The 27528-nt window shown below is 32.2% G+C and overlaps 2 protein-coding genes across 2 annotated transcripts; both read left to right on the top strand.

Moving 5' to 3' along the window:
* Window positions 1-992: 992 nt before the first annotated feature.
* LOC148596550 (uncharacterized) lies at window positions 993-7270 on the top strand. Its single transcript, XM_088563593.1, has 2 exons — window positions 993-1282; window positions 5907-7270. Exons 1-2 carry the CDS (start codon window positions 1193-1195, stop codon window positions 7182-7184), a joined length of 1368 nt encoding a protein of 455 aa, XP_088419719.1. The 5' UTR covers window positions 993-1192; the 3' UTR covers window positions 7185-7270.
* Window positions 7271-20643: 13373 nt separating this feature from the next.
* Window positions 20644-27036, top strand: LOC148596549 (uncharacterized). The gene is made up of 2 exons (XM_088564236.1): window positions 20644-21256; window positions 23274-27036. Exons 1-2 carry the CDS (start codon window positions 21170-21172, stop codon window positions 24438-24440), a joined length of 1254 nt encoding a protein of 417 aa, XP_088420362.1. The 5' UTR covers window positions 20644-21169; the 3' UTR covers window positions 24441-27036.
* Window positions 27037-27528: the final 492 nt, after the last annotated feature.

The following is a 27528-nucleotide window of genomic DNA, read 5'->3' as shown; positions in this document are numbered from 1 at the left end:
TGTTAAATACAGCATTGTAGACCCGTGTTTAGTACAAGGAAGCTGCTTTAATTTAGTGGCAAGACAATATGGTAAAACAACATGTGTAACATAGTTTGGATCAGAAAAGTTTGACTGCTATGAAAATAATGAAAACTAAAGATTAAGTGCAAAAAGGGGGCAAATTTTGCGTTTTCGTACCAAAATGAAGTTTCATGTAATTCTTTGCACTATCAGAATCAAGTCAAAAAGACAAGATTTCCGTATCACTTAGGTAAATTAAGTTATCATTGCATTGAAATGCACTAAAAAATTAACATCTGAAGGGCAGAAAATTCCGTCAAAAATCCCCATTTTTCTGACTCTGTATTTCTAAGCTAATCCATGATGCAGGGAACAAATAGAGAAAGCATCCTGGATTACGTTCGTCATTCCAGACAGAACGATGTTGCATCATACATGTTTCAGTTATAGAGAGTGTTGTGAACGCTCTGTTCCTTTATCTCGTAGGTTATCGGGTAAACAAAAGGGTGTCTACTGATGTCGGGTCCGAAATCTATATGCCGCATTTTTCTAGTAACACTGTTTTTGTTTTGTATGTAAAGAAACGATATTCGATATGTGCATGTTTCTGTGTTTATACTGAAGGATAAGACCACATATATTAAAAAAAACCCGTTTGTTCTTAAGAGCAAATTAATATCGTTATAAACTATCCGCGAATACTATATTTTGCGGTCTCAAAATAATAGCTTTATATTAATATTTAAAAATCAATTTTGCGGAAACTATTTTTTCGCGTGAAATACGCATACAGTATTCATTTGCCAAATCATCGAAAATAGATACTTCTATCATATATATTTTGAAGAAGAAAAAATATTCGAAATTATAAAAAGGCAATAAAAACTTTTTTCAACTATCTCCTAAGAAATCAATCATCCAGCGCAATTACGTACATGACTATACCAAAAAAAAACGTGTAAGATCGCATTATTTCACTGCTGTCATTTATGTGTTATTTTATTGCCAAGTTTCCGTTCCTCGCTATACTTAGTAATACAACTACTCGCTGTAACGTGTCACGATAATGATAAAATGTCCATTCGTTTGTAGCTTTATACGGATGACGTTGTATATGCTTCCATATTCTGCCCTATGATAGAAGTGAGGCTCCTCATTAGGTCCTTGTCTGACGTTTAACGTAGAGATAATGGATTTTAATCACCTTCCCCACTGTATTCTAGCTTGTTTTGTGCTTGCTTTAGTGTTTGATGTTTCAGAGTCACAATATTCTTCACAGGTGAGTATCCTTTCATCATAGTTTTATCAGTAAATGTGACAAACTAGGCGAAGTTTCACTGTGTTTTTCATTGGTAAAACAGAAATAAACTTGAAGAGTCACTGTGACGAGAAATTAATTAGTCACTGTTTGTATCCTTCCATGTTGTATTTTGTACTGTAGCTTTTATCTTTTAAAGTATTTTTTCCTTGAATAAAATATACACTTACCGAGGTTTTCGATGCTTTTTACATTTTCACAATACTAAGTTGATAGAATCTGACTTTCGCCGTAAATGTGATCATAACGAGAATTGAAGGTCACTGCATGGATATTGGAAAATATTATAGCAATGGCATTTTTAGAATTGAAAACGAACTGTGTTGACATAGCTAAAGTAGAGGCCGTAGATCACTTGAATATTGTTGATTTATAAGTTTACAGTTATGTCCTTATATGGTAAATATGTACTAAAATAGCAGAAATAGCCTTTAACAATAATACTTTCCAAAAAAGAAATCAACGACAATATTAAATGATATTTACCACTAAAACACATAGTAGTAAAAAGTTGGTGGAAATGATATGCTTAGCTTTGTATTCTAAAAGCTTTTCAATTTTTTTTTCATGATTTTCTAGATATTCACGAAAATGTTTGCTCATTTGCTTTTGTTACTTTGTATGTAAGATTTTAGTGACTCTATGTTCTTTGTTGTGTATGTATGTATGTATTCCATGTCTGGTCTTTCTTCCTGGATTACATTCTTTTGATTACCGCTATAAACTTGGTTCCCTTGATTACTCTTTGCAAAATGAATAACAAATCTAACTTGCATTTATCTTTAAAAACAATAATTTTCAAATTTTCAAATTTATTTAAGTATGAAAACAAGACATAAAGTTTCTGAGGGAACCAGGTCTAATATTAATATGTTTTGAATGACACTGTTTTATGAGCACCTTTCATTTTTTTAATTTTCCGTTTAAATGAAGTTTTGAGTAATTTTAGCAGTTAATAACAATGTTATTTTAACATGGCGCTCTGGAATAATATTGAATAAATCCTTCATTCTTTAGAATGTTGATACACACATTATCCCCTTTTTAAAATAAACCTTAGCAAAAGTTTTTGGTCCACGTGACACGCGTGATCATGTTGTATTTCTGAACTACGTATAAAGTGTAGGGTCAATGAGATTCACATAATATACTTTTTACTATGAAACTACATGAAAGTATTAAGTCAAAATGATTCACATAATTTATCATTATACTGCAAAATTGCATGTTGTATATTATCACAAATGTAAATGGCATATTGAAAGGAAGAATCAAACATTACACTGCCATATGGCATTAGCAATATTATGGAATTAAACACTTTTTTTCCAGAATTTACCAATGTGTAAAATCAATCGGACCATTCACTCGCAAAACAAGTCCGAAGGACTTTCATGTCAGGTTTGTGAGTGAATGATCAGATCTAACACATCCATAGATACTTATAATTCCAATCCCTAACTATCTGAAATATATAGTTTTATTTTTTTAGACTCCCATTCAGTGAAATTGACACCTGAAATCGTCATTGATGGCTTTCAACCGACAACCTGACATGGTTTTCAATCTCAATTTTCAAAGTATTTACGGGCTACTGAAAACTATATTCTTTTAAAGTTTTAGTTTCAAATATACAATGCCGAACAATGAATATAATAAAGCAGATATAATATCGTTTTGATCCTCTTAAAGAGAGAGTAGACATGTTGTTTACGATATGTACATGGAATTTACAATGTTGTAAAATCAATCACCGCTAAGGTCTAAAAACTTATCATAATGCACGAAAAAGGCATATGCTAATTAGATTGATTGATAAATGATTAACATACGAAGTGCCAATGAAAATCAAGGTTACTTATTTAACTGATTTGTTAAAGTTTAAGTACAATTGCTGAAATAGTAATAAAATTACTATAAATCAGAGATGTTCCTGAGGGATATTGTAGTACTAACAAACAATTAAAACCATGCAAAAGAACAAAAAGGGTAGCAAAGCACTGGTCACGTGGAGAACAGTTAACGTCATAAAAAAACTAAGCGGGATGTAAAATTAATTAACTGAATAAACTGATGACATATTATTTGATTTAAAAATTAGCGTATATTTCTTTTTTTAAAAGCCCCGTGCAGGTCCGGGTGTTAAAAGAATAGACCTGCAGCAGCGCTAAGCTTGTCGTAAAAGGTGACTAAATAGAGCAACTGGAATGTGTGCCCCAGGTGGTTGAATGGGGTACCCCTGGCGTGTTACATGCTGGGGTTGTCAGGCTATAATACGGAAAACCTGACCGCAAACCATAGTGGTGCACCGTGTTGGGAAAGATGCCACGTTCCTCGCATGTTAAAGAACCCTGCTGTGGTATTCGATAGGAGTAGGAACCTTTGCGCTCCGCCACAGGAGGCTAAATTGCCCGACCTTACCAATCCCCCCTTTTTCCAGTGGCAATCAAAATTTGTCGACCCTATTATCCTTGTGACCCATCCTTTTTTTTCATTTCATGTTCATTTTATCATCCATTTCATGTTCATTGTCTGAATATAGCTGAAATATTGCTGCTCGGACGTTAAACCCCAACAAACAAACAAACAAACTTTTTTTTTTAAAAATATTCTGTAATGAATATTTAGATTTAAAATAATCACAGTGTCATGCATTGATGTAAGACACTTACCAAAAATATTCCTCCTTGTACAAATGCAAAAAAAAGTATTTTTATTTACATCTAGATAATACCGAATTTTCTCTGTTTGTTGAATGATTTGAATGAATTATTAAGTTTGATTTTATAATCTTTAACCCCTCACAGGTAGTTAACGTGGTGCATTTCTATTTAATTTTTAAAAAATGTATTGATAATGTACTTGGTCAACAAGATTGAACAGACCCAAGGTTATAATACAGGTAACCATAAAATTGATACCTATCGTGGCATTCGAGGCCAAAAAAGAATTTTTTTTGCTTTTACTGTTGATAGGCATAAAGGTTTACAGAAGATAAAAAAAAAATAAACGGAAAAAGAAATGCAATATTTGTTTCGCTTAATTGACGGTCGAACCCCAATCGCCAAAAAAAAAAAAAAAACTAACGATAAAAAGAAAAATAATTTAGGAAATGTTGCCTAGGATCTTAATATTAAGATCTTTATAATAATTCTATATTTCAAAAGAGCTTATTTATTTAAAAGATATTATGAAAATTGACATAGTCTTTTTTGTTAATCGTGTTTTTAATTGTTTAATATCTTCAATTAATAAATATTTGGCAGATGTAATTCATAACTAATCTACATGTGACATTGGTGGACACCCATTAATCAACCAAACAAAATTAACTAAAAAATAGCTATAATAAAGAATTGTGTACACTGACAAGTAATTCATTTCTTCCTAGAGGACTATAAAATAATAAAACAGTCAAGTGACTTGGATCATAGAAACTTCATGTAAGAACTACACGAATATTACAACATGGCTGTTAATATATAGGACATTGAACTAAAGATCTATAATATATACACTTAAATATTACTACTGTTTATGATGTTTAAAACATCCGCTCATAACTTAAGTAATCATAGATCATAATTAGACAGAAAAATTATAATACCAAGTTATGCTGTGGTAATTTAGTGTTAACTTTTATAACATATTTGCGAAAACTACAACAAAAATATGTAGCAATATTAGCAATAGCATATGACAAACGTTAATTTTGTTTTAATTTTCGCTTTCTTATAATAATTACTTTTAAGAAATATTTTCCTTTTTGAAAATTAATCTTTAGATAAAACTGTTAATCGTTTAGCAACCTTTGTCCGTTTTCATTAACGAAGTACTTAATACTTTCCCATATTCAAACCTTACGGACCAAATAAAGCACTACTTTTCATACGGTTGTACCCATTTGTTTTAAATAGCCGCGATAAAAATAAGGTTTCCTTGTCTCAATATGCATAAAAGTCTCGACTTAACATCTCAGTCCTGATTTTACTTTATTGACATTTAAAAGAAATCAAGCGATATACATTCTTCAATGAAATTTCATGACAAGTATATGAAATTGTAGTCATTGTATCGAAAAAAAAGTGAAGATGATGGGTCATTAAACTCTTGTCATTAAACAACAAATTGCTGCAATCACATGAAAAATTTATACAGTTATTTATAAATGTATCTGCTCCCATTTTAAATTTTCTTACTTTGGATTACAAACTTTACTATTCTAAGTAAAATAGACTCTAAACAGTACAATACTTAATAACAATCAATAAATTGTAAACACGGATTTTTTTCTTGAAATGTTATTTTTGGAATTTACTTCGTCATATAACAATATTTTACTTTGGTGTAAATGATCTGATTTTTTAATGCTTTCAACAAATTTAACAAAGATGGTTTTGTGATTTTGCCTACGTTTATAGCGAAAACGATCCCAACAAATAATCTTAATTACACCAAGAATTTGGAATACACATAACCGTGTTTGAAGTTTGGAGTTTTCCTTGTGAATGAATTCAGAAAATGATAACGTAATGTATACGTTAAATAAATGTAGATAATAAAAAATGTTTCTTATTTCTTTCAGAAAAGACCAAATTATGGTGGCGGATCAGACGTATACAAGCCAGTTTACGGAGGTGCATCCCTTAATACACTCCATGTACCAATAGTTCGAGGGATCGGCTATAATTCTGGTAACTCAAGACTTCCTGTGCTTCGAACTGGAAAAAGTTACATGAAGAAGCCTTATTCAGGACAACCATATCCCGGCAAAATGTTCAAGAAGAAAATTTTTGTTAAACCAGGCAAGTCTATTAAGAGGAACAATGTCATTAAATCTAAGACAAACATTAATATAAAAAAGGAACAACCTGTCACCGTTGTATTTAACCGTCAAAAACCAGTTATTGTTCTTGACAGGCGACCTGTAGTCAATATCATTAAAAATGTTGAAAAGGGTGGTAAAAACAAAGTGAATAATCTCGATCTGGTAGGAACTGTAGGACAGGCAACGGGACAAAAAACAATTGACGTAAATAATAGGAAACAGTTAACAAGCGTAGGAGGAGCAACTATTGGTATGAGAGGTGGAAATTCAGTTGGGGGTAGAGCAAAGACAAAAGGCGGTAACATGAATGTTGAAATCTTCAACAAGGTACCAGCCGGTTTTCTATCCCGTCCAGGTATGGTGAAGGCAGCAATGGCCGTGTCATCACGTGGTATAGGACAGGCTGCTGATGTTGGAGTTGCAGGCGCTGGTAAAAATATAGGATTAGGCGGTGATTTACCCGGGATAGGCGGAGTAGGTATTGGTGGAGCAGGAATGGGTGGAGCAGGAATGGGTGGAGCTGGAATAGGAGGCATTGGATTAGGTGGCATTGAAATGGGTGGAATAGGATTAGGTGGCGGTCTTGATGGAAGTTTAAATGCTGCATTAGGACTGCCTGGTCCACATTCCGTTGGATTTAATGCAGCAGATGCATTAGCATTGACGTCTGCTGTTGCACGGTTAGAGGAAAAAATAAGTGGTATGCAACAGCACGTAAATATAAACAATAACAATCACAACAGCAATGTAAACACAAACAACAATGGCGGAGTTGACATGGACCAAATGATGATGGCAATGATGCTAAACGGAGGAGAACTAAGTGATGCGATGGTCGAGTCTATGTCGAGGAAGATAATGGGCGTTGGGGATGGTGGTGGTGGTGGTGGCGGCGGCGGCGGCGGCGGTGGCGGAGGCGGTGGTACAGGAGGAAAAACAATAAAGATAAGTCCAGAAAATACTACAGGAAAATCAGTAATTTTGAAGGTAGACGGAAATGTTCAAATATCAAAGAGTAAAATCTTGGGACAATAATCATTGAGTAAATCAAAGTTTGATTAAGGGTAAATCGCAATCATTTATTTATACTTTTGTACATGGCTATAATGTATCACTGTCTGTTTCCAGTTCTGTTCTTTTGTATATTTTATTATTAAATTGTAATGTTTTCCAAGTGAAGACTTCCCATTAAACAAATGGAAATGATGTTCTCTCAACATTCATTACAATTTGCAATTTTTTGCTCACAGATCAAAGGGTATAACGAACAACTATTACATAAAAATGTCAAAATGCAAAAGTTATGTGACATGTATGTGAATACCATTATATTGAAAACACCAAAGAGTAGTCCAAATGACACAACATTGAAAACATACCGAAAAAGTAATATAAGAAGAGTTCAAAAGAATGCCCATAACACCTGGAGTATAATAGGCCAAGAACAACATACAGCACAAAAGAACTTAAACATACAAACTAAAAAAACTTAATAAAACATAAAGATATGAAAACGTGATGGTAACAGAAAGAAGAGATACTAATATTTTACGAAGAGAACCGATTTTGTAACCATAACATTGACATATTCTTTCGTGTACCTCGATTGTAACATTATATTTTATCCGGTTGGTGTTTCTAAAACTGGGATGCTCACACTACCGGTGCACCTGGCCCATACTTTCAATTTAAGTGGAGTCCAGGTTTCTAATTTACTTCTATTTCTTAAGGCATTAATTCTTAAAACCCGTCAAAAATTCCTCATAACAGAAACGCAAATGGGAAGGGGTTTGTGCATACAAAAGATGACTTAATCAGATGAGTGCGTTCATAACCAAAAAAGTAATTTTTATAATGTCACTGGGCGAAGTGCTTCTGAGAAAGGGGTATGTTCAGCCATTGTTGATGTCATCACTACAAAAGTTTTATCGATGTCATCACAATTTAATTGACCGATGGTGTATGATTAAATGCGTGGCATTTTGTTTTTATAGTAACTTTATCACGGTTCATATCGGATGAGTACGCTTGGACGAGCACTGGTATTAACCGTGATTAAGCCATTATCTAAAACAAAATGTAATTTATTCCTTTTATTGGTAATTTGATGTATAAGAAAAAAATGTTCGTCATCTGAAACGAAATATTAATTAAATGAGGTCTATTTTATCGGATGACCACTGATTGTCATAATTTGTGATACTTTTCAGACACGCGCGTCAGTTGACGAAGCGAAGTGACATGGCAATGTTGGCATGCCGCAAGATTAATTTGTTAACATCTGTTGTGTATTATTATCAGGAATATTTAAGAATTATATAAATTCTGCAATAGTGAGTTATGATTGTGCTCCAGAAAATATGGTTATTCCTGTGGATTGCTCGAAGTCCAAAACCCAGGGAACATCGTCAGTTATCTGATTAAAATCCATGTGCTTTTTTATTTTAAACTTTTTTATTTTAAAATAGTACTTTATAGTTAGTAGTTTACAAGACAAGGTAGACATCAGATACATATCGTAAGAGCATGATGCCGTTCATGGTTTTCCCACATTATTTTTTTTTCAGAGCAGAGCAGGCGATTTATACATGTACATGTAAGAATGCAGCAAATCTTAATTGTGGCTTTAGAAAAGTATGCCGTAATGATTTATTATTCCATTTCAGTGATATTGGTGTACATGTACCGTATTTCTTTTTTTTTTGTATTTGTTTACCGTAACTGCTGCAAGTGCAAATTTGCCGGTCGTTGCAACGTCATAGTAAAACGTAATTTCATTGGCCTCCAAAAAGCAGATCCATACGCGGGTTATTGGCAGATGCTTATCGCAAACTCACCGATAATTTCTTGTTTCAAGTCAGTTTGCCGATCCAAGCATTATCAGCAAGTACACATAAAAGATATTTCACACAAATTACTGATAAAAAGTTTTTATCTCAAAATATCTTCAGTTAGATTTCACATCTTACTGGATGGCATTCACCGAAATTGAGTTTTACTCACGAGCAGTACAACAGTCTCAATAGTGGAGCAGAATAGGCTTACACTTCAGGTGCACCTAGTGAAAGAGTAATCAGCGGAACCAAGATTCTCGCGGAAATCAAAAGAATGTATTCCCGGGACAAAGATTTGTTTTGTTTTGTTTGTTGGAATTTAACGTCCGATCAGCAATATTTCAGCTATATACAGACGATGAACATGAAATTGATGATAAAATGAACATGAAATGAGGATGAAATAGTGCTTAGATCCCTAGCCGGGGGCTAGGGCGCTCTGCCCACAGAGCAACTGGGATGTGTGCCCCAGGTGGTGGAATGGGGTACCCCTGGCGTGTTACATGCTGGGGTTATCAGGCTATAATACGGAAAATCTGACGGCAAACCATAGTGGTGCACCGTGTTGGGAAAGATGCCACGTTCCTCGCAAGTTAAAGAACCTACTGTGGTATTCGATAGGAGTAGGAACCATAGGGCTCCGCCACAGGAGGCTAAATTGCCCGACACTGCCCACCTCTCCCTGTTTCCAGTGGCAATCAAAGTTTTTCGGCCCCAATGTCCGTGTGTCCCATCCTTTTTTCATTTCATCATCATTCATATTCATTTTATCATCCATTTCATGTTCATCGTCTGAATATAGCTGAAATATTGCTGCTCGGACGTTAAACCCCAACAAACAAACAAACAAACAAAGTAACAAAAGTAAATGAAGAATTCGGACTCCACTAAAACCTGGGACAGGTGCACCGGTAAAGTGACACTTTCAGAACATACAATAAATAGCAAGTCATTGTTTTTTCTTTAACAAAAATCATTTACATTTATGAATTGGGTTTTCGGTAATTGAATTTATCAATTTTCTATTTACGAATTTTTGACGTCAGTAGAATAAATTTCAGATTTTATTTACGTTTTTCTCGTTGGCAAAGTACATTCATATTGAGACCTATCTAAACTAAGTCCCTTTTAAACTTCAAAATTGGTTCAGTTAAGACTAAAGTCCGGTTCAAAAGGCATTTAAATTTATCTAAATAGAGATTGAAAATTTTCCATTTTAGACACTTTTTCGGGTTATTCAGTCTCCTGTTCTGACAGTTTTTACTGTCAAAATTGTTTGAAAATAATATACAAAGAAACAGCCCACTAACAGCAAAAGTATGCAGTTTTTCTTATCGAAAAAAAAAGCCAATTGTCAGTCCCTGTGAGAATCAGGTAATCGATGAATCATGATATGAAAAAAATATCTTTTTGATAGTGTAATTTGACTATTTGCAACATCAGAATAAAGGAAAACAGTCCAGATTTTCCATATCATTCTGAAAATGGACATTTCAAGGGCAGATAACTCTGTCAAAAACCTCATTTTTCTAATATTCTATTGAAACATTTTTGTTTTATGGATTGTTTCAAGACATTGATGCAGAGATCAAATTATGGTCTTTTCAAATAGAAAAAAAATATCTTTGAGTGATATTTCATTGTCAAATTGGTGGGGTTTTGACATACAAGTTTCTGATTTTTCCCATTTTGCCTGATACTTACTAACACTTACACTTAACGTTTCATTGGTTTAAGTACACTGACATGGAGTAAAGCATAAAAATCTGTTAAAATGTCTACCTTCAGATGGGGAATTGCCCTAAAAAAGTATTATCTTAAAGCTGAAATGTCAACACTTTTTAATTGGCAGTAGATAATTCAAAATCAAAATATATAGTCTTACCATGAAAACAGATGTAAGACTTACAATCATTTGTTGCCTAAATTAGTTCTGAATTCCACTTGTGGAAATGAATATTACGTACTTTTCTACTTATAGAATAGTGAAGGTATACAGCCTATTGTGCAACACACATTTCGAAAACAGATTCGTTGCAAGTGGTCTTGTATAAATAAACTGGAAATAGTTATACGTCTTGGTATTTGTAAACAATATGAACTTTACTGATATGTGTACCAAATCTATGTTGGCGAGACGTTATAACGGTGTGCATAAAATAATTTTCAAGACAACGATTATTGTTAATTGTTTATTCATGTTTGTTTTGTTTGTTTGTTTTTGTTTTGTCGTTGCCATTCTTGTAACCATAGTTGTATTTAGACTACGGTATGACGTTTTGCGGCAAACGGATTGAAATGAAACATTAAATTAGAATGAATGAGTTGAACTTTTTTCCGTTTATGTGAAAAATAAAACAATACTAAATTCTAGTTCATGTACACTTTAAAACTATTTCTAATGTGCAAGTCACCTTGAAAACAATCGATATTTTTTTGTATTCAAAATGTATTCAATGAGTAGAAAATTACTGAATTGCAGTATTTCATAGTGAGTATAAAACAGTGAAGTTCGGAAAGTCATTACGAGTTATATCACGCATTATATAGTTATAGCAAAATATATACATTCTTCTTATCATAGGGGACAATATAACCCAAAAAGATGGAAAAAAACCAAACATATTACTCATGTTGATATTCCGAAGTGCTGTATACGTGTTTTAAGGGGTAACCTCTAATCTACAGCATTCAAATCAAACAGAGGAAGTAAAAATCCTAAAATTAAATAAAACTGTTATGTTTCGCATTCACAAGACACTTGTACATTGGTCTAGGATGACTAATGGTAATTATTTAACCGAATGTGGGTGGACGTTCAAGTTCAATTATTAACAAAAATAAATCAGTATCATATCATTGATCACTCAATATTGTGTTATTTTTTTCTATATGTTTCTAGTTTTGTAATTATGCCCAAGCATGATCCGTTTTCCAGTTGTAGTTATATTCTATTTAATACATGAGTAGTTAGATTAAAAGTTTTTATTATTCGTTCTATTTATATGTTTTTCATTTTTTTAAATTTATTTTTTTTTTGTTATTGTAATAGTTATTGTTGCAGGTAAAAACTATATCTTCAAAATACGACAATACCAATAAGATATGGATATTACAAATTTTGTCATGTTGTAAACAAGGAGGAACCTTTATTTCGTGTTAAGCTGTCTGAACGTTAGGTTCTTTAATATGATATGATGATGACACATAACACTTTGATACAATGAAGGTAAAATTTAAGGTGCACTAATTAACTGTGACAAGGATGCAATAACAAGATACTTATTACAAAATAAAGCGTCCCTCTGTTTTTCTCAAATTGTTCATTTTTATAACAAATGCATATGATTAAAAAACAGGTTCTTCAAACTTTGAAACCACGATAATTGTTTTGTGCAAAATGGCGTTTGAGAGAAATCGGCCATGTGAATGAAATTTGATAAGAGTTTTTGAACTTGAATCAACACATTTACTCCTCAATGCTTGCAATTTCTGACAGTTTAAAGGTTATGATCCAATCTCGAATTAAAGGTCGGGTCGTTAAGCGTTTATTAGTCACGTATATATTAATATAACCTACATAAAATTAATATAATAAAACTTTTATTACATTTAAATCACGAAACTGTTGAATGACTATTTAGATTTATGCACAAGAAACTGACAAATATTTGGGAATATTAGTTACATTAAGGAATTTAATCTTTCATCTGTTCTAATCATTATGTGATATTTTCAAAATGAATGGTAATAACAAAATTACCGATTTTATAAAAAGAATCTCCTAAAAGAACTCATGTGCTTTCTTACACTTTATCTATCTCCGAAAATTAATACCTTTGACAATGGAAAATCTTTAGTTTAGCCTTATTTAACTTGAAGCCAAACTGTCAGGTCAATCTCAACAAGCATACTAATCACTGATTAGGAACTTTTTCTATCTGGTATGAACTAATGTTATATTGCAATTGGAAAACTTCGAATAAAAAATCGACTTATTCGAAAACCCTCATACATATGTTGTGTGTGTCCTTTTTCTTTGTCTAGTCGTTAACCATGGATTGTGTTTTTTTTACCGTTCGAATCCTGTGCATCTTTATTTTCCTTTTACATCATGGAAAGGAGGAAAGGACCTTGATCTATGTATGTAAAAAATAATATAGGCCGAAAGGCAAGTCCTTTGTAGTCGACAGGTGCGTCAAATCGGGTTACGACAAGTTCACGTTTTGTCTTATTTTCACCGGAAAGTGACCTGGTACAAAGGAAATATTTTTATACTACTTTGTGCTAAATAATAGTGTCTAGAAACTAGGTGACCAACAATGCTTTAAAAAAAGTTTTCGGAGAAAGAAGACAAAGTTTGCAGCACTTCGATTTGAAATGAAGCAAATCCAAATGTAATCATTACAACATTAGAAATGTATGCGATAAAGAATAATTTTGTAGTTCGTTACATATTTCAGAGAGTAGATCACAGACAAACTGCTTATGAAGTGTATTTGATGCCCAATGAAAACCAATATTCACGGTACGTTTGGTATTTCAACTCTCAAGTAAATGGTATTAACTTCCAATTTATATAATGTGCCATGTACAATATCCAAATTCACTGTTCTCTACGGAACATTCATAATTCTCAATCCATAGAAAAAAAGTCAAATTATCTACTATGGAGTCGGAAAGAGTATTCAAGGAAACCAAAATTCTAGCAGAAATTTAACGAATTTAATCCAGGGATAAAGACCTAGACATGGAAAACAGACAAACACAACAAAAAACATAAATTAACCAAAATAATACATACAAAGCAACAAAAGTAAATGAGCAATTCGTACTCCATTAAAAACTCAGGTTACTGTAAACGTGTGTACTAATTTTCGCTATTTTCGCGGTTGCCTCAAGAACGCGAAACATAGTACTCGCGAAAATATATTCACATTACCAATTCCTCTGACTGTTATAATCATGGTTTTGAATTTTGAATAGAAATATTGTTTTGTGTGAGAGTCGTATTATTCAATGCAATCAAGTATGAATTTATACTAAGTCTATTACAAAAAAAAATGTATGCTTTGGTTTTTAATTTCTAAATTCATTATGCAGTTTATATAATGATTTGTATCAATGACTATAGAGTACATGTCACATCTAAGAACAGAAATAAATACTGTGCAAACATTCTTGTCACAAAAGGAACAAAATGGAAGTGTCAAATACACACTACAGGTAATCACCGATAAAAGGTTAACGTTAAATACACACGCCGAGTACTGTGAATATAAAGTTAATCCGTAAACATGCAATGAAAGTGTAAACAGTTAATCCTTCCAATTGGCTTGGGAAATTTAGTGAGTTTTTGTTAAGTTTTAGATAAGAATATATACACTGTTAGATTAAAATGGCCATAGGAAATTATATATGTGGACTTGTTAATTTGTCAATGTCGTATTAACGGTCGTTATTAATTTATTGAAATATAAACGGTAAAACAACTGATCAAAAGAGTAATCACACAATGTCCAGACTAATGAAAACTTTATTTTTTTCATCTTGAAAACCGCGAACATATTGACTTTTCATAAACCGTTAAAATTAGCAGCCGCTTAACTTAATACTTTGCAGTAATATAGTTCAGTACAAATCCATATGAAATATCAATGTAAAAAAGGTTAACCAAGGTTCAGAATCCAATGAACAAAAGATGCCCGTTTTCTTCATATGCTGTATTTTATCTAGTAACTCTGTTTACAAATCTGTAGAAATTAATACTTTCATCTCCCTTATAATTTAACCAAATAAAGAACAATTACTCTTGAAAATTGTCAATTTCATGTTAATTCTATATTTTTGTCTCAAACGTACAACAATGGAATCGCAATCTAAGACTGACTATGGGTCTACAACTGGTTCAAAATAAAATGTGAAAATGAGTTCATTGAGTTTTTGATGGTCGTGAATCACCTCCTGCCTGATTTATATAAAGACTGATACTAAAAATAGACTCCCCGGACTACATTAATGCTAACCTTAAAGGAACTATATTTATTTTAAAAGGTATCTTGTGGTTTGCATAATTGTATTATCATTTTGCAAGTGTGTTTTGATGGATTAATTTTAAGTTCCTTCGGTTTACAACTTTTGATGGATATTAATAATTTAAAATAAATGTACTCCAGGTAATTAATTAATTGATTTTCAGAAAAGTGTAAAAGTAATGAACAAGCTCTACATAGCTCGATTCTAGTGGTAATCATTTCAAAATCATGATTTTAATATGATATGTCTCAAAGGTCGTTGAAATATTTACACTGTGATATTAGTTTAAACACATGACGAAAGTCATATACTTGCATGTATGACAGTCTTATTTCCGACGTCATAAATAAGTTTGACCTAATTTTTCAGACGTCAAAACAGTTTTTTCTCCATAACGGTCGCAGTTTTGTGCAACATATACGATGTGTCTCTTTACAAATCCGAAGACACTCCTCTTATAAGAACTAAAATAATCATATAGTAGTTATTTGGATTGAGATCTTCTTTGTATTTTATTTTAATGCTGCTGATGCGCATTTACTTCTTGAAACACGTGTACAAAATGTCGAAATTCGTGACACTAATAAACTTGGTACTTTTCTATATAGTAATCATTTGATATCATACGGTAATTATTTGGTGCGTTTATGCTAGTTTAAAAAATATATTTAATCGTTTTTGTGAGAACCATATATATCATACATACATTTATATTGAAATATGCCTTTTTTGTATATGCATTTTAAGTGTTTCTTTAAACCCTATATCAATTACTCTATATCGCATACCCTATATCACACTCCTAGACCTATATAAAATACCCTATATCACACTCCTAGACCAATATCACATACCCTATATAACACTCCTAGACCTATATCAAATACCCTATATCACACTCCTAGACATATATAAAATACCCTATATCACACTCCTAGACCTATATCACATACCCTATATCACACTCCTAGACCTAATAAAATACCCTATATCACACCCCTAGACCTATATAAAATACCCTATATCACACTCCTAGACCTATATCGCATACCCTATATCACACCTCTAGACCTATATAAAATACCCTATATCACACCCCTAGACCTATATCGCATACCCTATATCACACCCCTACAAAAAACACACTTGTAAAATAGTTAAATTTATGACATAATGAACATGACATGTCAAAATATGTATCACACGTGGTATTAACCCTCAATCTGTATCACCCCGCAGGCCGTTGGCTTTTGGGTTATATGGGAGTCTCGGGTTGATACGCATGCGATACAGATTTCGACAGTAAATATTCAGTATGTAAACTGAAAAATATATTAATCAAATCGCGCTCGCTTCATCTGTTAATCATATCGCACTCGATTAGTCTGTTAATCATATCGCGCTCGATTCATCTGTTAATCATATCGCGCTCGATTCGTCTGTTAATAAGCACTGCAGGTCTACTTTACACAATCAGTTTTAATTCTTTCACCTTCAAGGATATATGTGACAATTAGAGTTTTAAAAATATGGAAATTTATTAATATGTACCGCATTCAAGGATGACCTATTTTGAATGTATGTCTAGATCAGTGGACATTTGACACATTCGTCACCTTTATAGTGGTCATTTTTGTTAATAATGGTCAGTTATGACACCCCCGCTTAATCATTGGTGGTATAAAGTATGATTTGTAAAATTAAAAGTGTGATGGTGGGAGGGATTATTGTATATTAATGAGATAATTACATGAATTATTTTGTATCTTTCCATTGATTTATGAATAACTGGAACAGATAAATTTAAGAATTAAATTATGTTCTGACGTAGTTTGGTTAACCGAACGTATTAATAAAACAAAAAGAAAAGAGTCCATAATGAACCTAAGTACAAATAAATAGTAATGACAAACTAGTATGTCAATTGTTTGTTAAACAATTGAAAGGTCTTTCCCTTGAAAATTTTCTCTTTGTAATATACACATTAAACCATCTACAACAGTTTGACTTTTTGCACTTGGTGACCTTGTCAAATGCAATTGTTGATGTTCCCATCATGACTTTTGTAATGTCAACTCGACGACCTTTCGTTAGATATACAACAACTTTACTTTCTGTGAACTTTAGCATTGCATTTTGCACTTATTAACCCCAACTGGGTTCTTTTTCTATATAAATGAATTTGAGATGTACACATTATGGCCTTTAATTTGATATGCGACAACCTAACTATATAAGCAACTTAAGTTTCGCACTCATTGACCTCATCCAAGTCGTGGATTTTAACATATAGACCCCCGCTCTAAAAACTTCAATTTTCAATACATCAAAAACTAGGCAAGGTATGTCAAATCTGAAAACTGTATGATAATTTGCAGAACATATACAACAAAATTACAAAATAATTTTGGCAATTTTGGAGCTCATTTTGAGCCCAATGATTATTAAAATATGATACAATAACAAACTTTAGAACCGGAAGTCATAGAGACATGAAACTACCACCATACATCTTAGGATTACCTGGCCTTGAAAAAACGTGCAAGGTCAAGGTCATACGTTTATGTCAAGGTCACAAACCGGATTCTACATAACATTTGAATTGTCATAACTTTTGAACAGACAGTCTAACAGTTGTAAATGTCTCAAAATGTAGGGCTTATCTAGAGGGTCATTTCATACGTTGTATGTATGCACTTATCTCTTATTGCTTTCTCAATATCAAGGCCTGTAGTTTGCAGTGAGAAGGCTTTATAGCACTCTATGAACTTTGACCTTGGATGCAAATGAAAGGTCACATGGACCAAAGATCATTGATGAAGGTCCCATGTTTCTACAACTTCTGGTTCTCGAAATATAAGTTTGAAAAACTTAAGTATGATATTTCAAGAGATATAACTCCTGTATGGTTTGATAATAAAATACATGTTTATGTTTATTCATTAGGTATTCATCTTGTGTACATGAAACAGTTTTTAGATTGATTCTATCTATTATGGTTTTCAAGAAATGAGGGATGGAAATAAATTGTTTTAAGGGGACAAAACTCTTAAAGATGATAATAAAATCCTTAGTAGGGTCATTTTCTAATAGAACATGATGACATTTTCACCAAGTATGCTAATGATATTCTGAAAAATGAGTATGGGGGACCTATTAACCATATTGATAAGACGCTAATAGACGGGAGATAACTTCTACAATGGATTATCATGTAAAGTCCGAAGAAAGGTCTATGGATGGTCCAAATGAATGTAATGAAAGATGACGCAACAGGGCCGTGCCAAAGTAAATATTGAAAGGGAAAAACTAGCACTTTGTGACCTGTGACCTTGGGTGAAAATGAAAGGTCACATAAACCAAAGATCATTGATGAAGGTCCCACGTCTCTACAACTTCCGGTTCTCGAAATATAAATTTTTAAAACTTAAGTATGATATTTCAAGTAATATAACTCCCGTATGTTTGATAACAAATTTATGTTTATTAATTAGGCCGTCTGCTTATGTGCATGAAACCGTTTCCAGAATTATTCTATCTGTTATGATTTTTAAGATATGAGCGATTAAATGAAACTGTTTTAAAGGAATATAACTCTTACAGATGGTAATGAAACCCTTAGCAGGATCATTTTCTAATTGAATCTGATGACATCTGCATGTTCACCAAATATGGTCATGATATCCTGAAAAATGAGTTCGGGGGACCAAGTTGAAAAAAAAAAACGCCAATAAAAGGGAGATAACTTCTACAATGGATAATGGAATTCTTTACAGGGTCATCTGGTGAAAGTCCTTAATGAGCTCTATCGATGGTCCAAATCTGGTAATGATATCTTGAAAGATGATTAGGGGAGAGCATGTCAAAGAAAATTTTGCAAATAACGGAAGAATAATAAAAAAAAAACATTAGAATCTGTTGAAGTATTTCTTGTATACAATTATTTTTTTTTTTATTTTAACCTTCCTTTATATTTGATTCTGATGCTGTTGATTAGAGGTTGCTCCGTGAAATGATTGGTATTTTGTACTTTATGCAGTCAAGTTACTGAGTATTCTTTATTGCAAAGTAACACAATTATTTCATAATAACATATTTCTGACTTTTTTTAGATAGTTCTATTATTTAGGTTATTTGATAATATCAAAATATCTATTTTAACTTACCGTAAGAATGGTAATTATTGCGTCAGATTTGAAAATAAAGAGTATAAAAAAATATTTTAACTGATATTAAGAATGGAATGTATTGCATCAGATTTGTTGTGGTAAGGGGTTATTTCATAAGATTTTATTTTTAATATACCTTGAAATGAGTGTAATGTTCAACTCTAGTTTTCTATATTGATTTATTTATGAAGTGTTCATAATCATAAATAGTCTTTTTACATGCCAATGTGTTACTTTCTACATGATAGGGAGGACAAAAGAAAATACTTGCAATTAAGAACACTAAAATGTTCTTTTATTTAACTCTTGAATTCTGATTTATGGACCTAAATATTAACTAACAATGTATTTGACTTAACTGGTCGAGTGTTGTATAGTTTCGCAATCAATTTGATCGACTTTATCGTTTTTTCGTGACAATTCGTCGTTATTACTTGAAAGGTGGGGGCGTCAATAAATACTTGGAATATACGGTACAACGGGTCAGGTTTAACTTATACTATAAATGTACTATTTTTTCGGATTTCTAATTTTTGCTATTTCCGCAGTGGACACAAAACTAAACAAAATACACGTCAAATTGATTTTTTCACCATATAATTTTGTTTTGATACCACGAAAATCGATACCCAGGAATATGTTCACAAAGAATAAGGGTTTCTTTCAAATAAACTAAATTAAATGTGAATTTCACAGAAAAAAATGCAATATACGTTTTCGTGATGAACAATATATGTTAAGGACTCTAAAGAGAACCATATAATGCGATTTTCGTTTGTTTAAATTGTCCAGGTCGACCTTAACTGGTGTGTGTTAATATACCATAGACATGTTTAATTTATTTTCCGTATAATACAAATAAAAATATTTTTGCATGTTTCGTATAAATCGTGAGTAATGTTGTAATGAAAATTAAGTTCAAAATTATGACTTTAATACTAACAGTTTCAAATGAGTGTGTCTGAATCCTTTATAATCCCCCCCCGGACAACCTAAAATTCTGGAAAGACAAATTTAAAGTAAACACTTTGCAGAAAACTAAATATAGATGTCAGTAGTAAAAACTCGAGCGATAAAAAACTCATTTAAAATATTTAACACAACTATTGCGATAAAGTAACCTGAATATAAAAGAACTGCTGAAAAAATATAGAACAATATTCAGAAATATTATAGCCATTAATATTGGACAGACCATGAACTTACTCAAAACATATTCTATCAAAATGCAAGCACCGCCGTATGATAAATATATACTGTAAATCAAGAGATTTTCCGTTATATAATAAACAAGCGATAAGAAACAGGATACTATTGGCGCACATGAAATTTTACATAAATGAACTTTAACTTTCTCGTGAAACAATATATATATATATATATATATATATATATATATATATATATATATATAGATGTAGTTACAATTGTTGCTATACATTGATTATTCGACAACGTTGCGGCGATTTATAAACAATAACTATAGTACGCACAATATCCAACTAAAACATTTAATTGTATGTGTTTGTGTAAAAGCGTTTTTTTTTTTTAATAGTGTTGTGTTTTCTTCTCAATGACAATTAAGTATGCGGTAATATAATTATCATAATGTAATTTGTAAATCCTAATTATCTTATTGTTAATTACAATATATGATATTTCTCCAAATTAAGCAAATTCTTGGACATGTACATTACATAAAATATGTAATTTACCAATTAGAAGATGACAACACATAAGTAAATTACTTTATATAATGATAAGGATTTTGATGATTACTGAGAGTCGTAATTGACTTCCTTTGGTCGTATGATAAATGTGTACTACGACATGAGACCTATAAACCGTCACGGTCTGTGCCTTACTGACATTTGACGTTCATATACTGCTTTCAATCTCTTCGTTTGTAGCCGGTGGAACCAGTAGGCTTAAGCTTTATGAATTTTACGCCGTCTTCTGGCTTGTAACTTGGATTGCATCTATGAAGATAGAAATGAATTCCATTTTGTTATTTATTGTCGGTGTTATATGTATTTTATTTGGTCAACCATGGAGTGTAACACCTTTGGTGAGTACCATTTTGATTTACTTAAATTGCTTAAAGCACTTTTATTTATTTTTAAACACAATTTGCTTTCTTCAAGACAATAAACCTACTACATTGTAAAAAATCACATTCTATAAACCCCGTGCAGGTCCGGGTGTCAAAAGAAGAGGCATGCAGCAGCGCTAAGCTTGTCGTAAAAAGCGACTAAATAGTGCTCAGAAACCTAGCCGGGGCTAGGCGCTCTGCCCACAGAGCAACTGGAATGTGTGCCCCAGGTGGTGGAATGGTATACTCCTGGTGTGTTACATGCTGGGGTTGTCAGGCTATAATACGGAAAACCTGACCGCAAACCATAGTGGTGCACCGTGTTAGGAAAGATGCCACGTTCCTCGCACGTTAAAGAAACCTGCTGTGGTATTCGATAGGAGTAGGAGCCGTTGCGTTCCGCCACAAGAGGCTAAATTGCCCTACCCTATCCACCTCTCCCTATTTCCAGTGGCAATCAAAATTTGTCGACCCCATGATCCTTGTGTTCCATCCCATTTTTCTTTTCATCATCATTTCATGTTCATTTTATCATCTACGTCATGTTCATCGCCTGAATATATCTGAAATATTGCTGCTCGGGCGTTAAACCCCAACAAACAAACAAACAAGCATTCTATAAACATTCTTTATCTTATGCATAAAGAATTTTAGCAACTATATAAATGTAGCAGTTATGTGTATTGAAGTTAGAAAATACGCTAAAAATACAATTGATATGATAATTGATCATGTAATTATGAACTTTTCAGATATTTAACTTCAAATTCATTAACATTTCATGACAAAAAATATAATTACTTCAATACTGAAAATAGTTTATAAAAACGATACAGTCATACTCGGAAATTAAACATGAATAAAATATAATATTACAATCAGTTAACGATTTTAGAAAGTAACTTTAAGTCGCCAGTGGTCTGTTTAAACTTTACACAGATTCTTTGGTCTGGAAACGATTTTTAATGTTTACATCTGAAATCAAAATTTTATCTAAAATTAAAATGAAATTTTTAAAAGCGCAATTGTGTAATAACTTGTTATACACTTTTTGATTTAACTTTAAATAAGTTTTTATAATTGTGTTAATTTCTGATATGTCAACCTAAGAAAGTCGGGTTAACCAAATTGTTGAATGGTTGGATACACAAATTAAGTTCAAATAAATTTACAACAAATCAAATATATTACTATAGTGAATGACATATTTATTACATGATGACTCGAGTTCACCGCTTGAGTGAAAGACAGGTGTCAATTTTTCCATAAAAAGGTACGGCGATTTCTCGTTGTTTTTGCATTAAGTACCATAAAACACCTGAATCATGTCACATAATTCCTACAGAGAGACATTCCAACTACATCATAACCTAGTTCTATCCGTTCATTCATATAGTATGAAGTTTCAATATCCCTATAAGGACTATTTGCTACGTATTTTTGTCTTTGGTCATTGTGTTTTTGTCCACATCTTTTTTTATCCTTTATTTGATTAGTTTTTTTTCAGTATTATTTAAATATGATTTATGCACATACTAATACAAAAATATACCTTCATCTTAATCACGATTCAATCAAGATGGTTAAAGGTCATTTAAAATTTAAGTTTTTTGAACAACAAAGATAGGTGTAAACCACAACCCCTAGGTAATGTGAAAAAAATGCAAGCTTGAACTACTAAACTATCATTCCCATAATTGTGCGTTTCAAGATTTCGATTAACTTGAACAAGAAATAATTTTACCTGGTTTTCTTTTTTGTTTTTCTTTAATACTTTTCAGTATTAAAAGGGAAATCAAGAAAACCAGGATTAGACGGTTACCAAAGAGAAAATAATCCAGCGATAACGACTAGATCAAGCAAATAGACACACACAACATGAATTAATACAACACGCAAATTAAGACCAAAGATAATGAGTAACCCGGACTACACCAATAACTGGAAGCATTTTGTTATTCTTGTTTACAAGTTATTCTTTTTTCAATTTCAGAACTTAAGAAAAAGTTACTTCCCCTTCAATGGCAGGAGTCTAGTCGCATCGCCATCGATGGTTCACAGGCGACCAAGAAAAGTCATGTCAAAAACATTTCAGAGTATTTTAAACAAAGGTGTCGATCCCACCAGCCAACAACAGAACTTTATAGCCACTAAATCAACTCAGTCAATCATATCAGACATGATAACTCCCACTCCTTTAACACTTCGAAACTCTAATACCGGTTTAGTGAGAAAAAGAAATAACTTTTTAGGGAAAATGAACCGAATTCCTGCTATAAATAATCAAGTGCAAAATCCAAATCGGCCTCCGAAATCCGACCAGGAAATTAGACGCCAACTTATAAACATTATAAATAATATGAGCCCACAGCAACTCAGTATTAATGCTCAGGGACTCCTGAATTCGGCACAACAACTTAATAACATAATTGGACAGAAAAACGAACAGATTGTTAATGTGAATGTTGTTAGAAAGAAAAGTATTCATGTTCCATTCCCTAGTCTTATTAATCGTAATGTAAACGCATTTGCAAACAGAAAACCAGTTATAAGGAAGACACCTATTATTACCATGATACCTAAATCCAAGATGGCGACTAAAATCCGTAAACCTTTAATAGAACGTAAAAAACTAACAATGATTGAGAAAATGAGGACGATTCCTCCACTTAGCGCCATGAAACCAGGTGTCGGTAAAACTGTTCAAAATGCCGTTTCAAACTTTCAAAAAGGAAGCATCGCTACCATTGACTCAAACAGGAAAATCCAAGTAGTTAAAAGTGCTAACAATACTGCAGAAGTAAAAATTGTTAATCAGGGTACTGGTCTTACCGGGAAGCATGATCCAAACTTTATAGTATTAAAGGACATCACAATAACTAATAAAACAGACGGAACGAATGGAACAAAAATGAGTGTCACTTTGATGTCTCAGGCAACAGGAGGTCGACCAATCGTGATTGAAGCTAATAGTAACATTGTTCTTTCCCAGGAGAAAATGGCAAACGGAACAGTTCAATTTGTGGTTAAAACTGATACGAACGGTACTACATTCGGAACAACAACGCCAGCAAGTACAGTAGGTCCAACAGAAGAACAGGAAATCGAAGCAGAGGAAACAACAACCGCAGCTGCGCCAACGACGACGGGCGAGGTATAGCATCTGGAACAGTCAATGTAACTGTCATCATCCCATTCTATTTGACGTTAGCTCAGTAGAACTGACATAGAGGTCTGAACTGAATCTGCGTTCAAATCGGAATCAAAGTTAGCAGTGCGTTAAACCGGTGCATATGGGGAAAATCGGAGGGTGAATGGTGTTCCGGGACTAAATGATGATGGAGCTGGTAAAAAGACCGTCGGTTTAATGTATGGATAATGTTTAGTGCTTTGTCCTAAAAATCATTTCTAGAGTGTTTTCCTTGGCATAAAAGTCGACATGATATGGCGCACTGACTTTCCAATAGTGCGCATGCGTTTCTGTCTCGTGATGTTTAATCTACTGAACTGTGATAGACTTATATTAATTCGTTAATTTCCCTGTAAATCATTTGTGTACACTAGTTATTAGCTTTGTTCAGCCAAATTAACTTTAAATGTTGTTTTTTTTTCAGTAAGTTTTTAAACTCGTAGAATAATACAATTTTTTCAAAGGTGATTATGATTTTTTAATTAAGATGACTTAGTTTTAGTTTTGATTCTTTCGTAAGAAGTAGTAAGTGCCGGTCATATCTAATCAAGATGGAGAAAGACGAATTAAGACCATATCTTTAAGAGGAGAGGTTTGGTTATTACTTGCATTTATTTATCTATATATTCAATTTTCTTTACAGTGACGAGTTAGTACTTTTATTTTCTTTCCTTCGATTCATGTCAAAAACTTGTTTTTAATTTATTCACACTTTTTAACAACACGTTTTATTTTACTAACTTTTGATGTTTTGATACGAGAGAAAAACACTTTACTCAGTCAAAAAATAATTCGATTTATTTTTATACTATATAAGTACATAAAAAAACTTACCATGTTCAAAATTTAAATTGTAACTATTTTAGTAGTGATAATTATATATTTTTAAGAAGATGATATTCGTAAGGATTTTTTTCTAAAATTTGTCATACATACTAGCAATCCCCTGAAGGGAATTTAATTAATTCATATATGGTAGTAAGACTCAGTTCTGTTTCAAAGATAAGTTTAATAGTTTATTATTTGTACTATTTGTTTCATTACACTCAGCCAAAATGTCTCAATTTCGATTTTTTCTGAGGTGTTTTCTTGCTGATGTTGTAAACACGTGTACACTTCGAGCTCTGCTTGATATAAGCTTCGTATTTAACGTGGCTGTGATATTGACATAATAAATATTTTATTTCAATGAAACAGTTTTCTTTAATTGTGCAATTATTATTTCCCAAAGTTAGCAAACAGAAAGGTGGTTTTTAACACTTTTTTAAAAATATGTTATAACTTGCAAATATTAGTGTGTTTTTTAATTGTTTTTATGGGTTTTATGATCTATTATGCACGTGGCTTTGTTTCAATAACTGAGTCAAGTCAGGGGGATTCCCTACACATTTACAAGTAATATGTGTCAGTATGTCAATGGTTACACTTTGAATGTCCCCTAATGATGAATAATAAAGATTAATTTCCATTATTACCATGACCAGAGGGGAAAAACACCATTAAAGGTGTTCACAACAATCGTTTTATAGGTCTTACCACAACTGTGACTTTTTAAAGTATTCTGTTTCTTTCCTTTTTTTCGTTTTTGTTGTTTTTGTTTTTTGTTTTGTTTTGTTTTGTTTTTTGTTTTTTGTTTTTTTGTTTTGTTTTGTTTTTTGTTGTTTTATTTGTTGTGAGTATTTATTGCAATTGCAGCAACATCAGATGCAATTTGTTTGCTCGCTTACTTTTTGTTGTTCTGTTCTTTGTGTTAAATACCGTTTTGTAGTTTTGTATTGTTATCAAACACTGCTGCAAGCTATATTTTTTTTTATTTTGTCTACAAATTTTATTTTTGTTTTATTGTTTTGTTTGTTTTGGGGTTTTTGTATTCTAGTCTTGTTTTAGACTAATGAACTTGTTTTGTATTTGTTACAGCGCTCTTCTCTCATCTAATAATATAACATTTGTTAAAAACCTGCTTTTTTTTATTAATTTAGTATGCAACTACTTAGTAAATATAAATTTAAAAACGATCTGTTGTATTTGTGGTATAATTGTACAATTGTAATTATTCACAAAACTCAATGCAGCAATTTGTGTCTTTTTTGATTGTCTTTGAATTCATTAGAACTTTTTCAGCATCATATCGACAAACAGTGTTGAAGTAGTTTTTTGTTTGTTTTTTTTTTTTAATCAAAAGCATATTTAAGAACAACAGTTTGTCGGTGTTCATCTTCACAAATATCACATATGTACGAATATACAACCTTTTATGCTTTTTTTCCTTTGTATATTTCAATTGCGCTAATTCACATGAAAACAAATTGAAATAATAAGATACTTTGTCAAAAAGTGTTCAGTTAAATTATGAGTGTAATGTTTATTTTTTTCAATATACTTTTTAATTTCGAGTTTCGTGTAATGATATACGGTATGATACCATATGCTTAAAACAGTATTTGCATCTAAAAAACCTGTTGAATGATTTTACTATGAAGAAGTGTATTAAGGAATAATATAGACAATAGAATTGTGTTTTCAGATTTATTACAACTGTAAAAACAACTGCACAACAGTCTTTAATTGTGACATTTTATATTCAATATAGAAATAAACAAATAAATATTCTCTTAAAATGTTTTACTTTTTTACATAGGTCGAAATTCTTGTTGTGTTTGTCATCATGGGTAATTTACTAGTTTTGCACATATTTTACCAAAAACCCCCTATAAAATGCTATAACTGCTACACGGAAAAGAAAGGGCGAGTGTGACAAAGAGAAATATCAAACCTACTTTGTGAGGGTTTTGGTGTGGGGGTTTCCTCGTTTGAAGACCAATGGTTGGCATTGATTTGTTTGTTTGTTTGTTTGGGTTTAACGTCCGACCAGCAATATTTCAGCTATATTCAGACGATGAACATGAAAGTGATGATAAAATCAACATGAAATGATGATGAAATGAAAAAGGGATGGGTCACAAGGACAAAGGGGCCGACAAATTTTGATTGCCACTGTAAATAGGGAGAGGTGGGTAGGGTCGGGCAATTTAGCCTCCTGTGGCGGAGTCCTATGGTT

Source organism: Perna viridis, chromosome 15 (genome assembly GCF_037379345.1).
Source record: "Perna viridis isolate PV_CMFRI_1.1 ecotype Kerala chromosome 15, ASM3737934v1, whole genome shotgun sequence".
NCBI lineage: Eukaryota > Metazoa > Mollusca > Bivalvia > Mytilida > Mytilidae > Perna > Perna viridis.
This window is presented reverse-complemented; position numbering and strand designations above follow the sequence as displayed.

Coding starts and splice junctions, on each gene's coding strand:
- LOC148596549 (XM_088564236.1), top strand. CDS start 21,170: ATGAAGATAGAAATGAATTCCATTTTGTTATTTATTGTCGGTGTTATA. Junction 21,257..23,273: donor CATGGAGTGTAACACCTTTG/GTGAGTACCATT, acceptor TTTCAATTTCAG/AACTTAAGAAAAAGTTACTT.
- LOC148596550 (XM_088563593.1), top strand. CDS start 1,193: ATGGATTTTAATCACCTTCCCCACTGTATTCTAGCTTGTTTTGTGCTT. Junction 1,283..5,906: donor AGTCACAATATTCTTCACAG/GTGAGTATCCTT, acceptor TATTTCTTTCAG/AAAAGACCAAATTATGGTGG.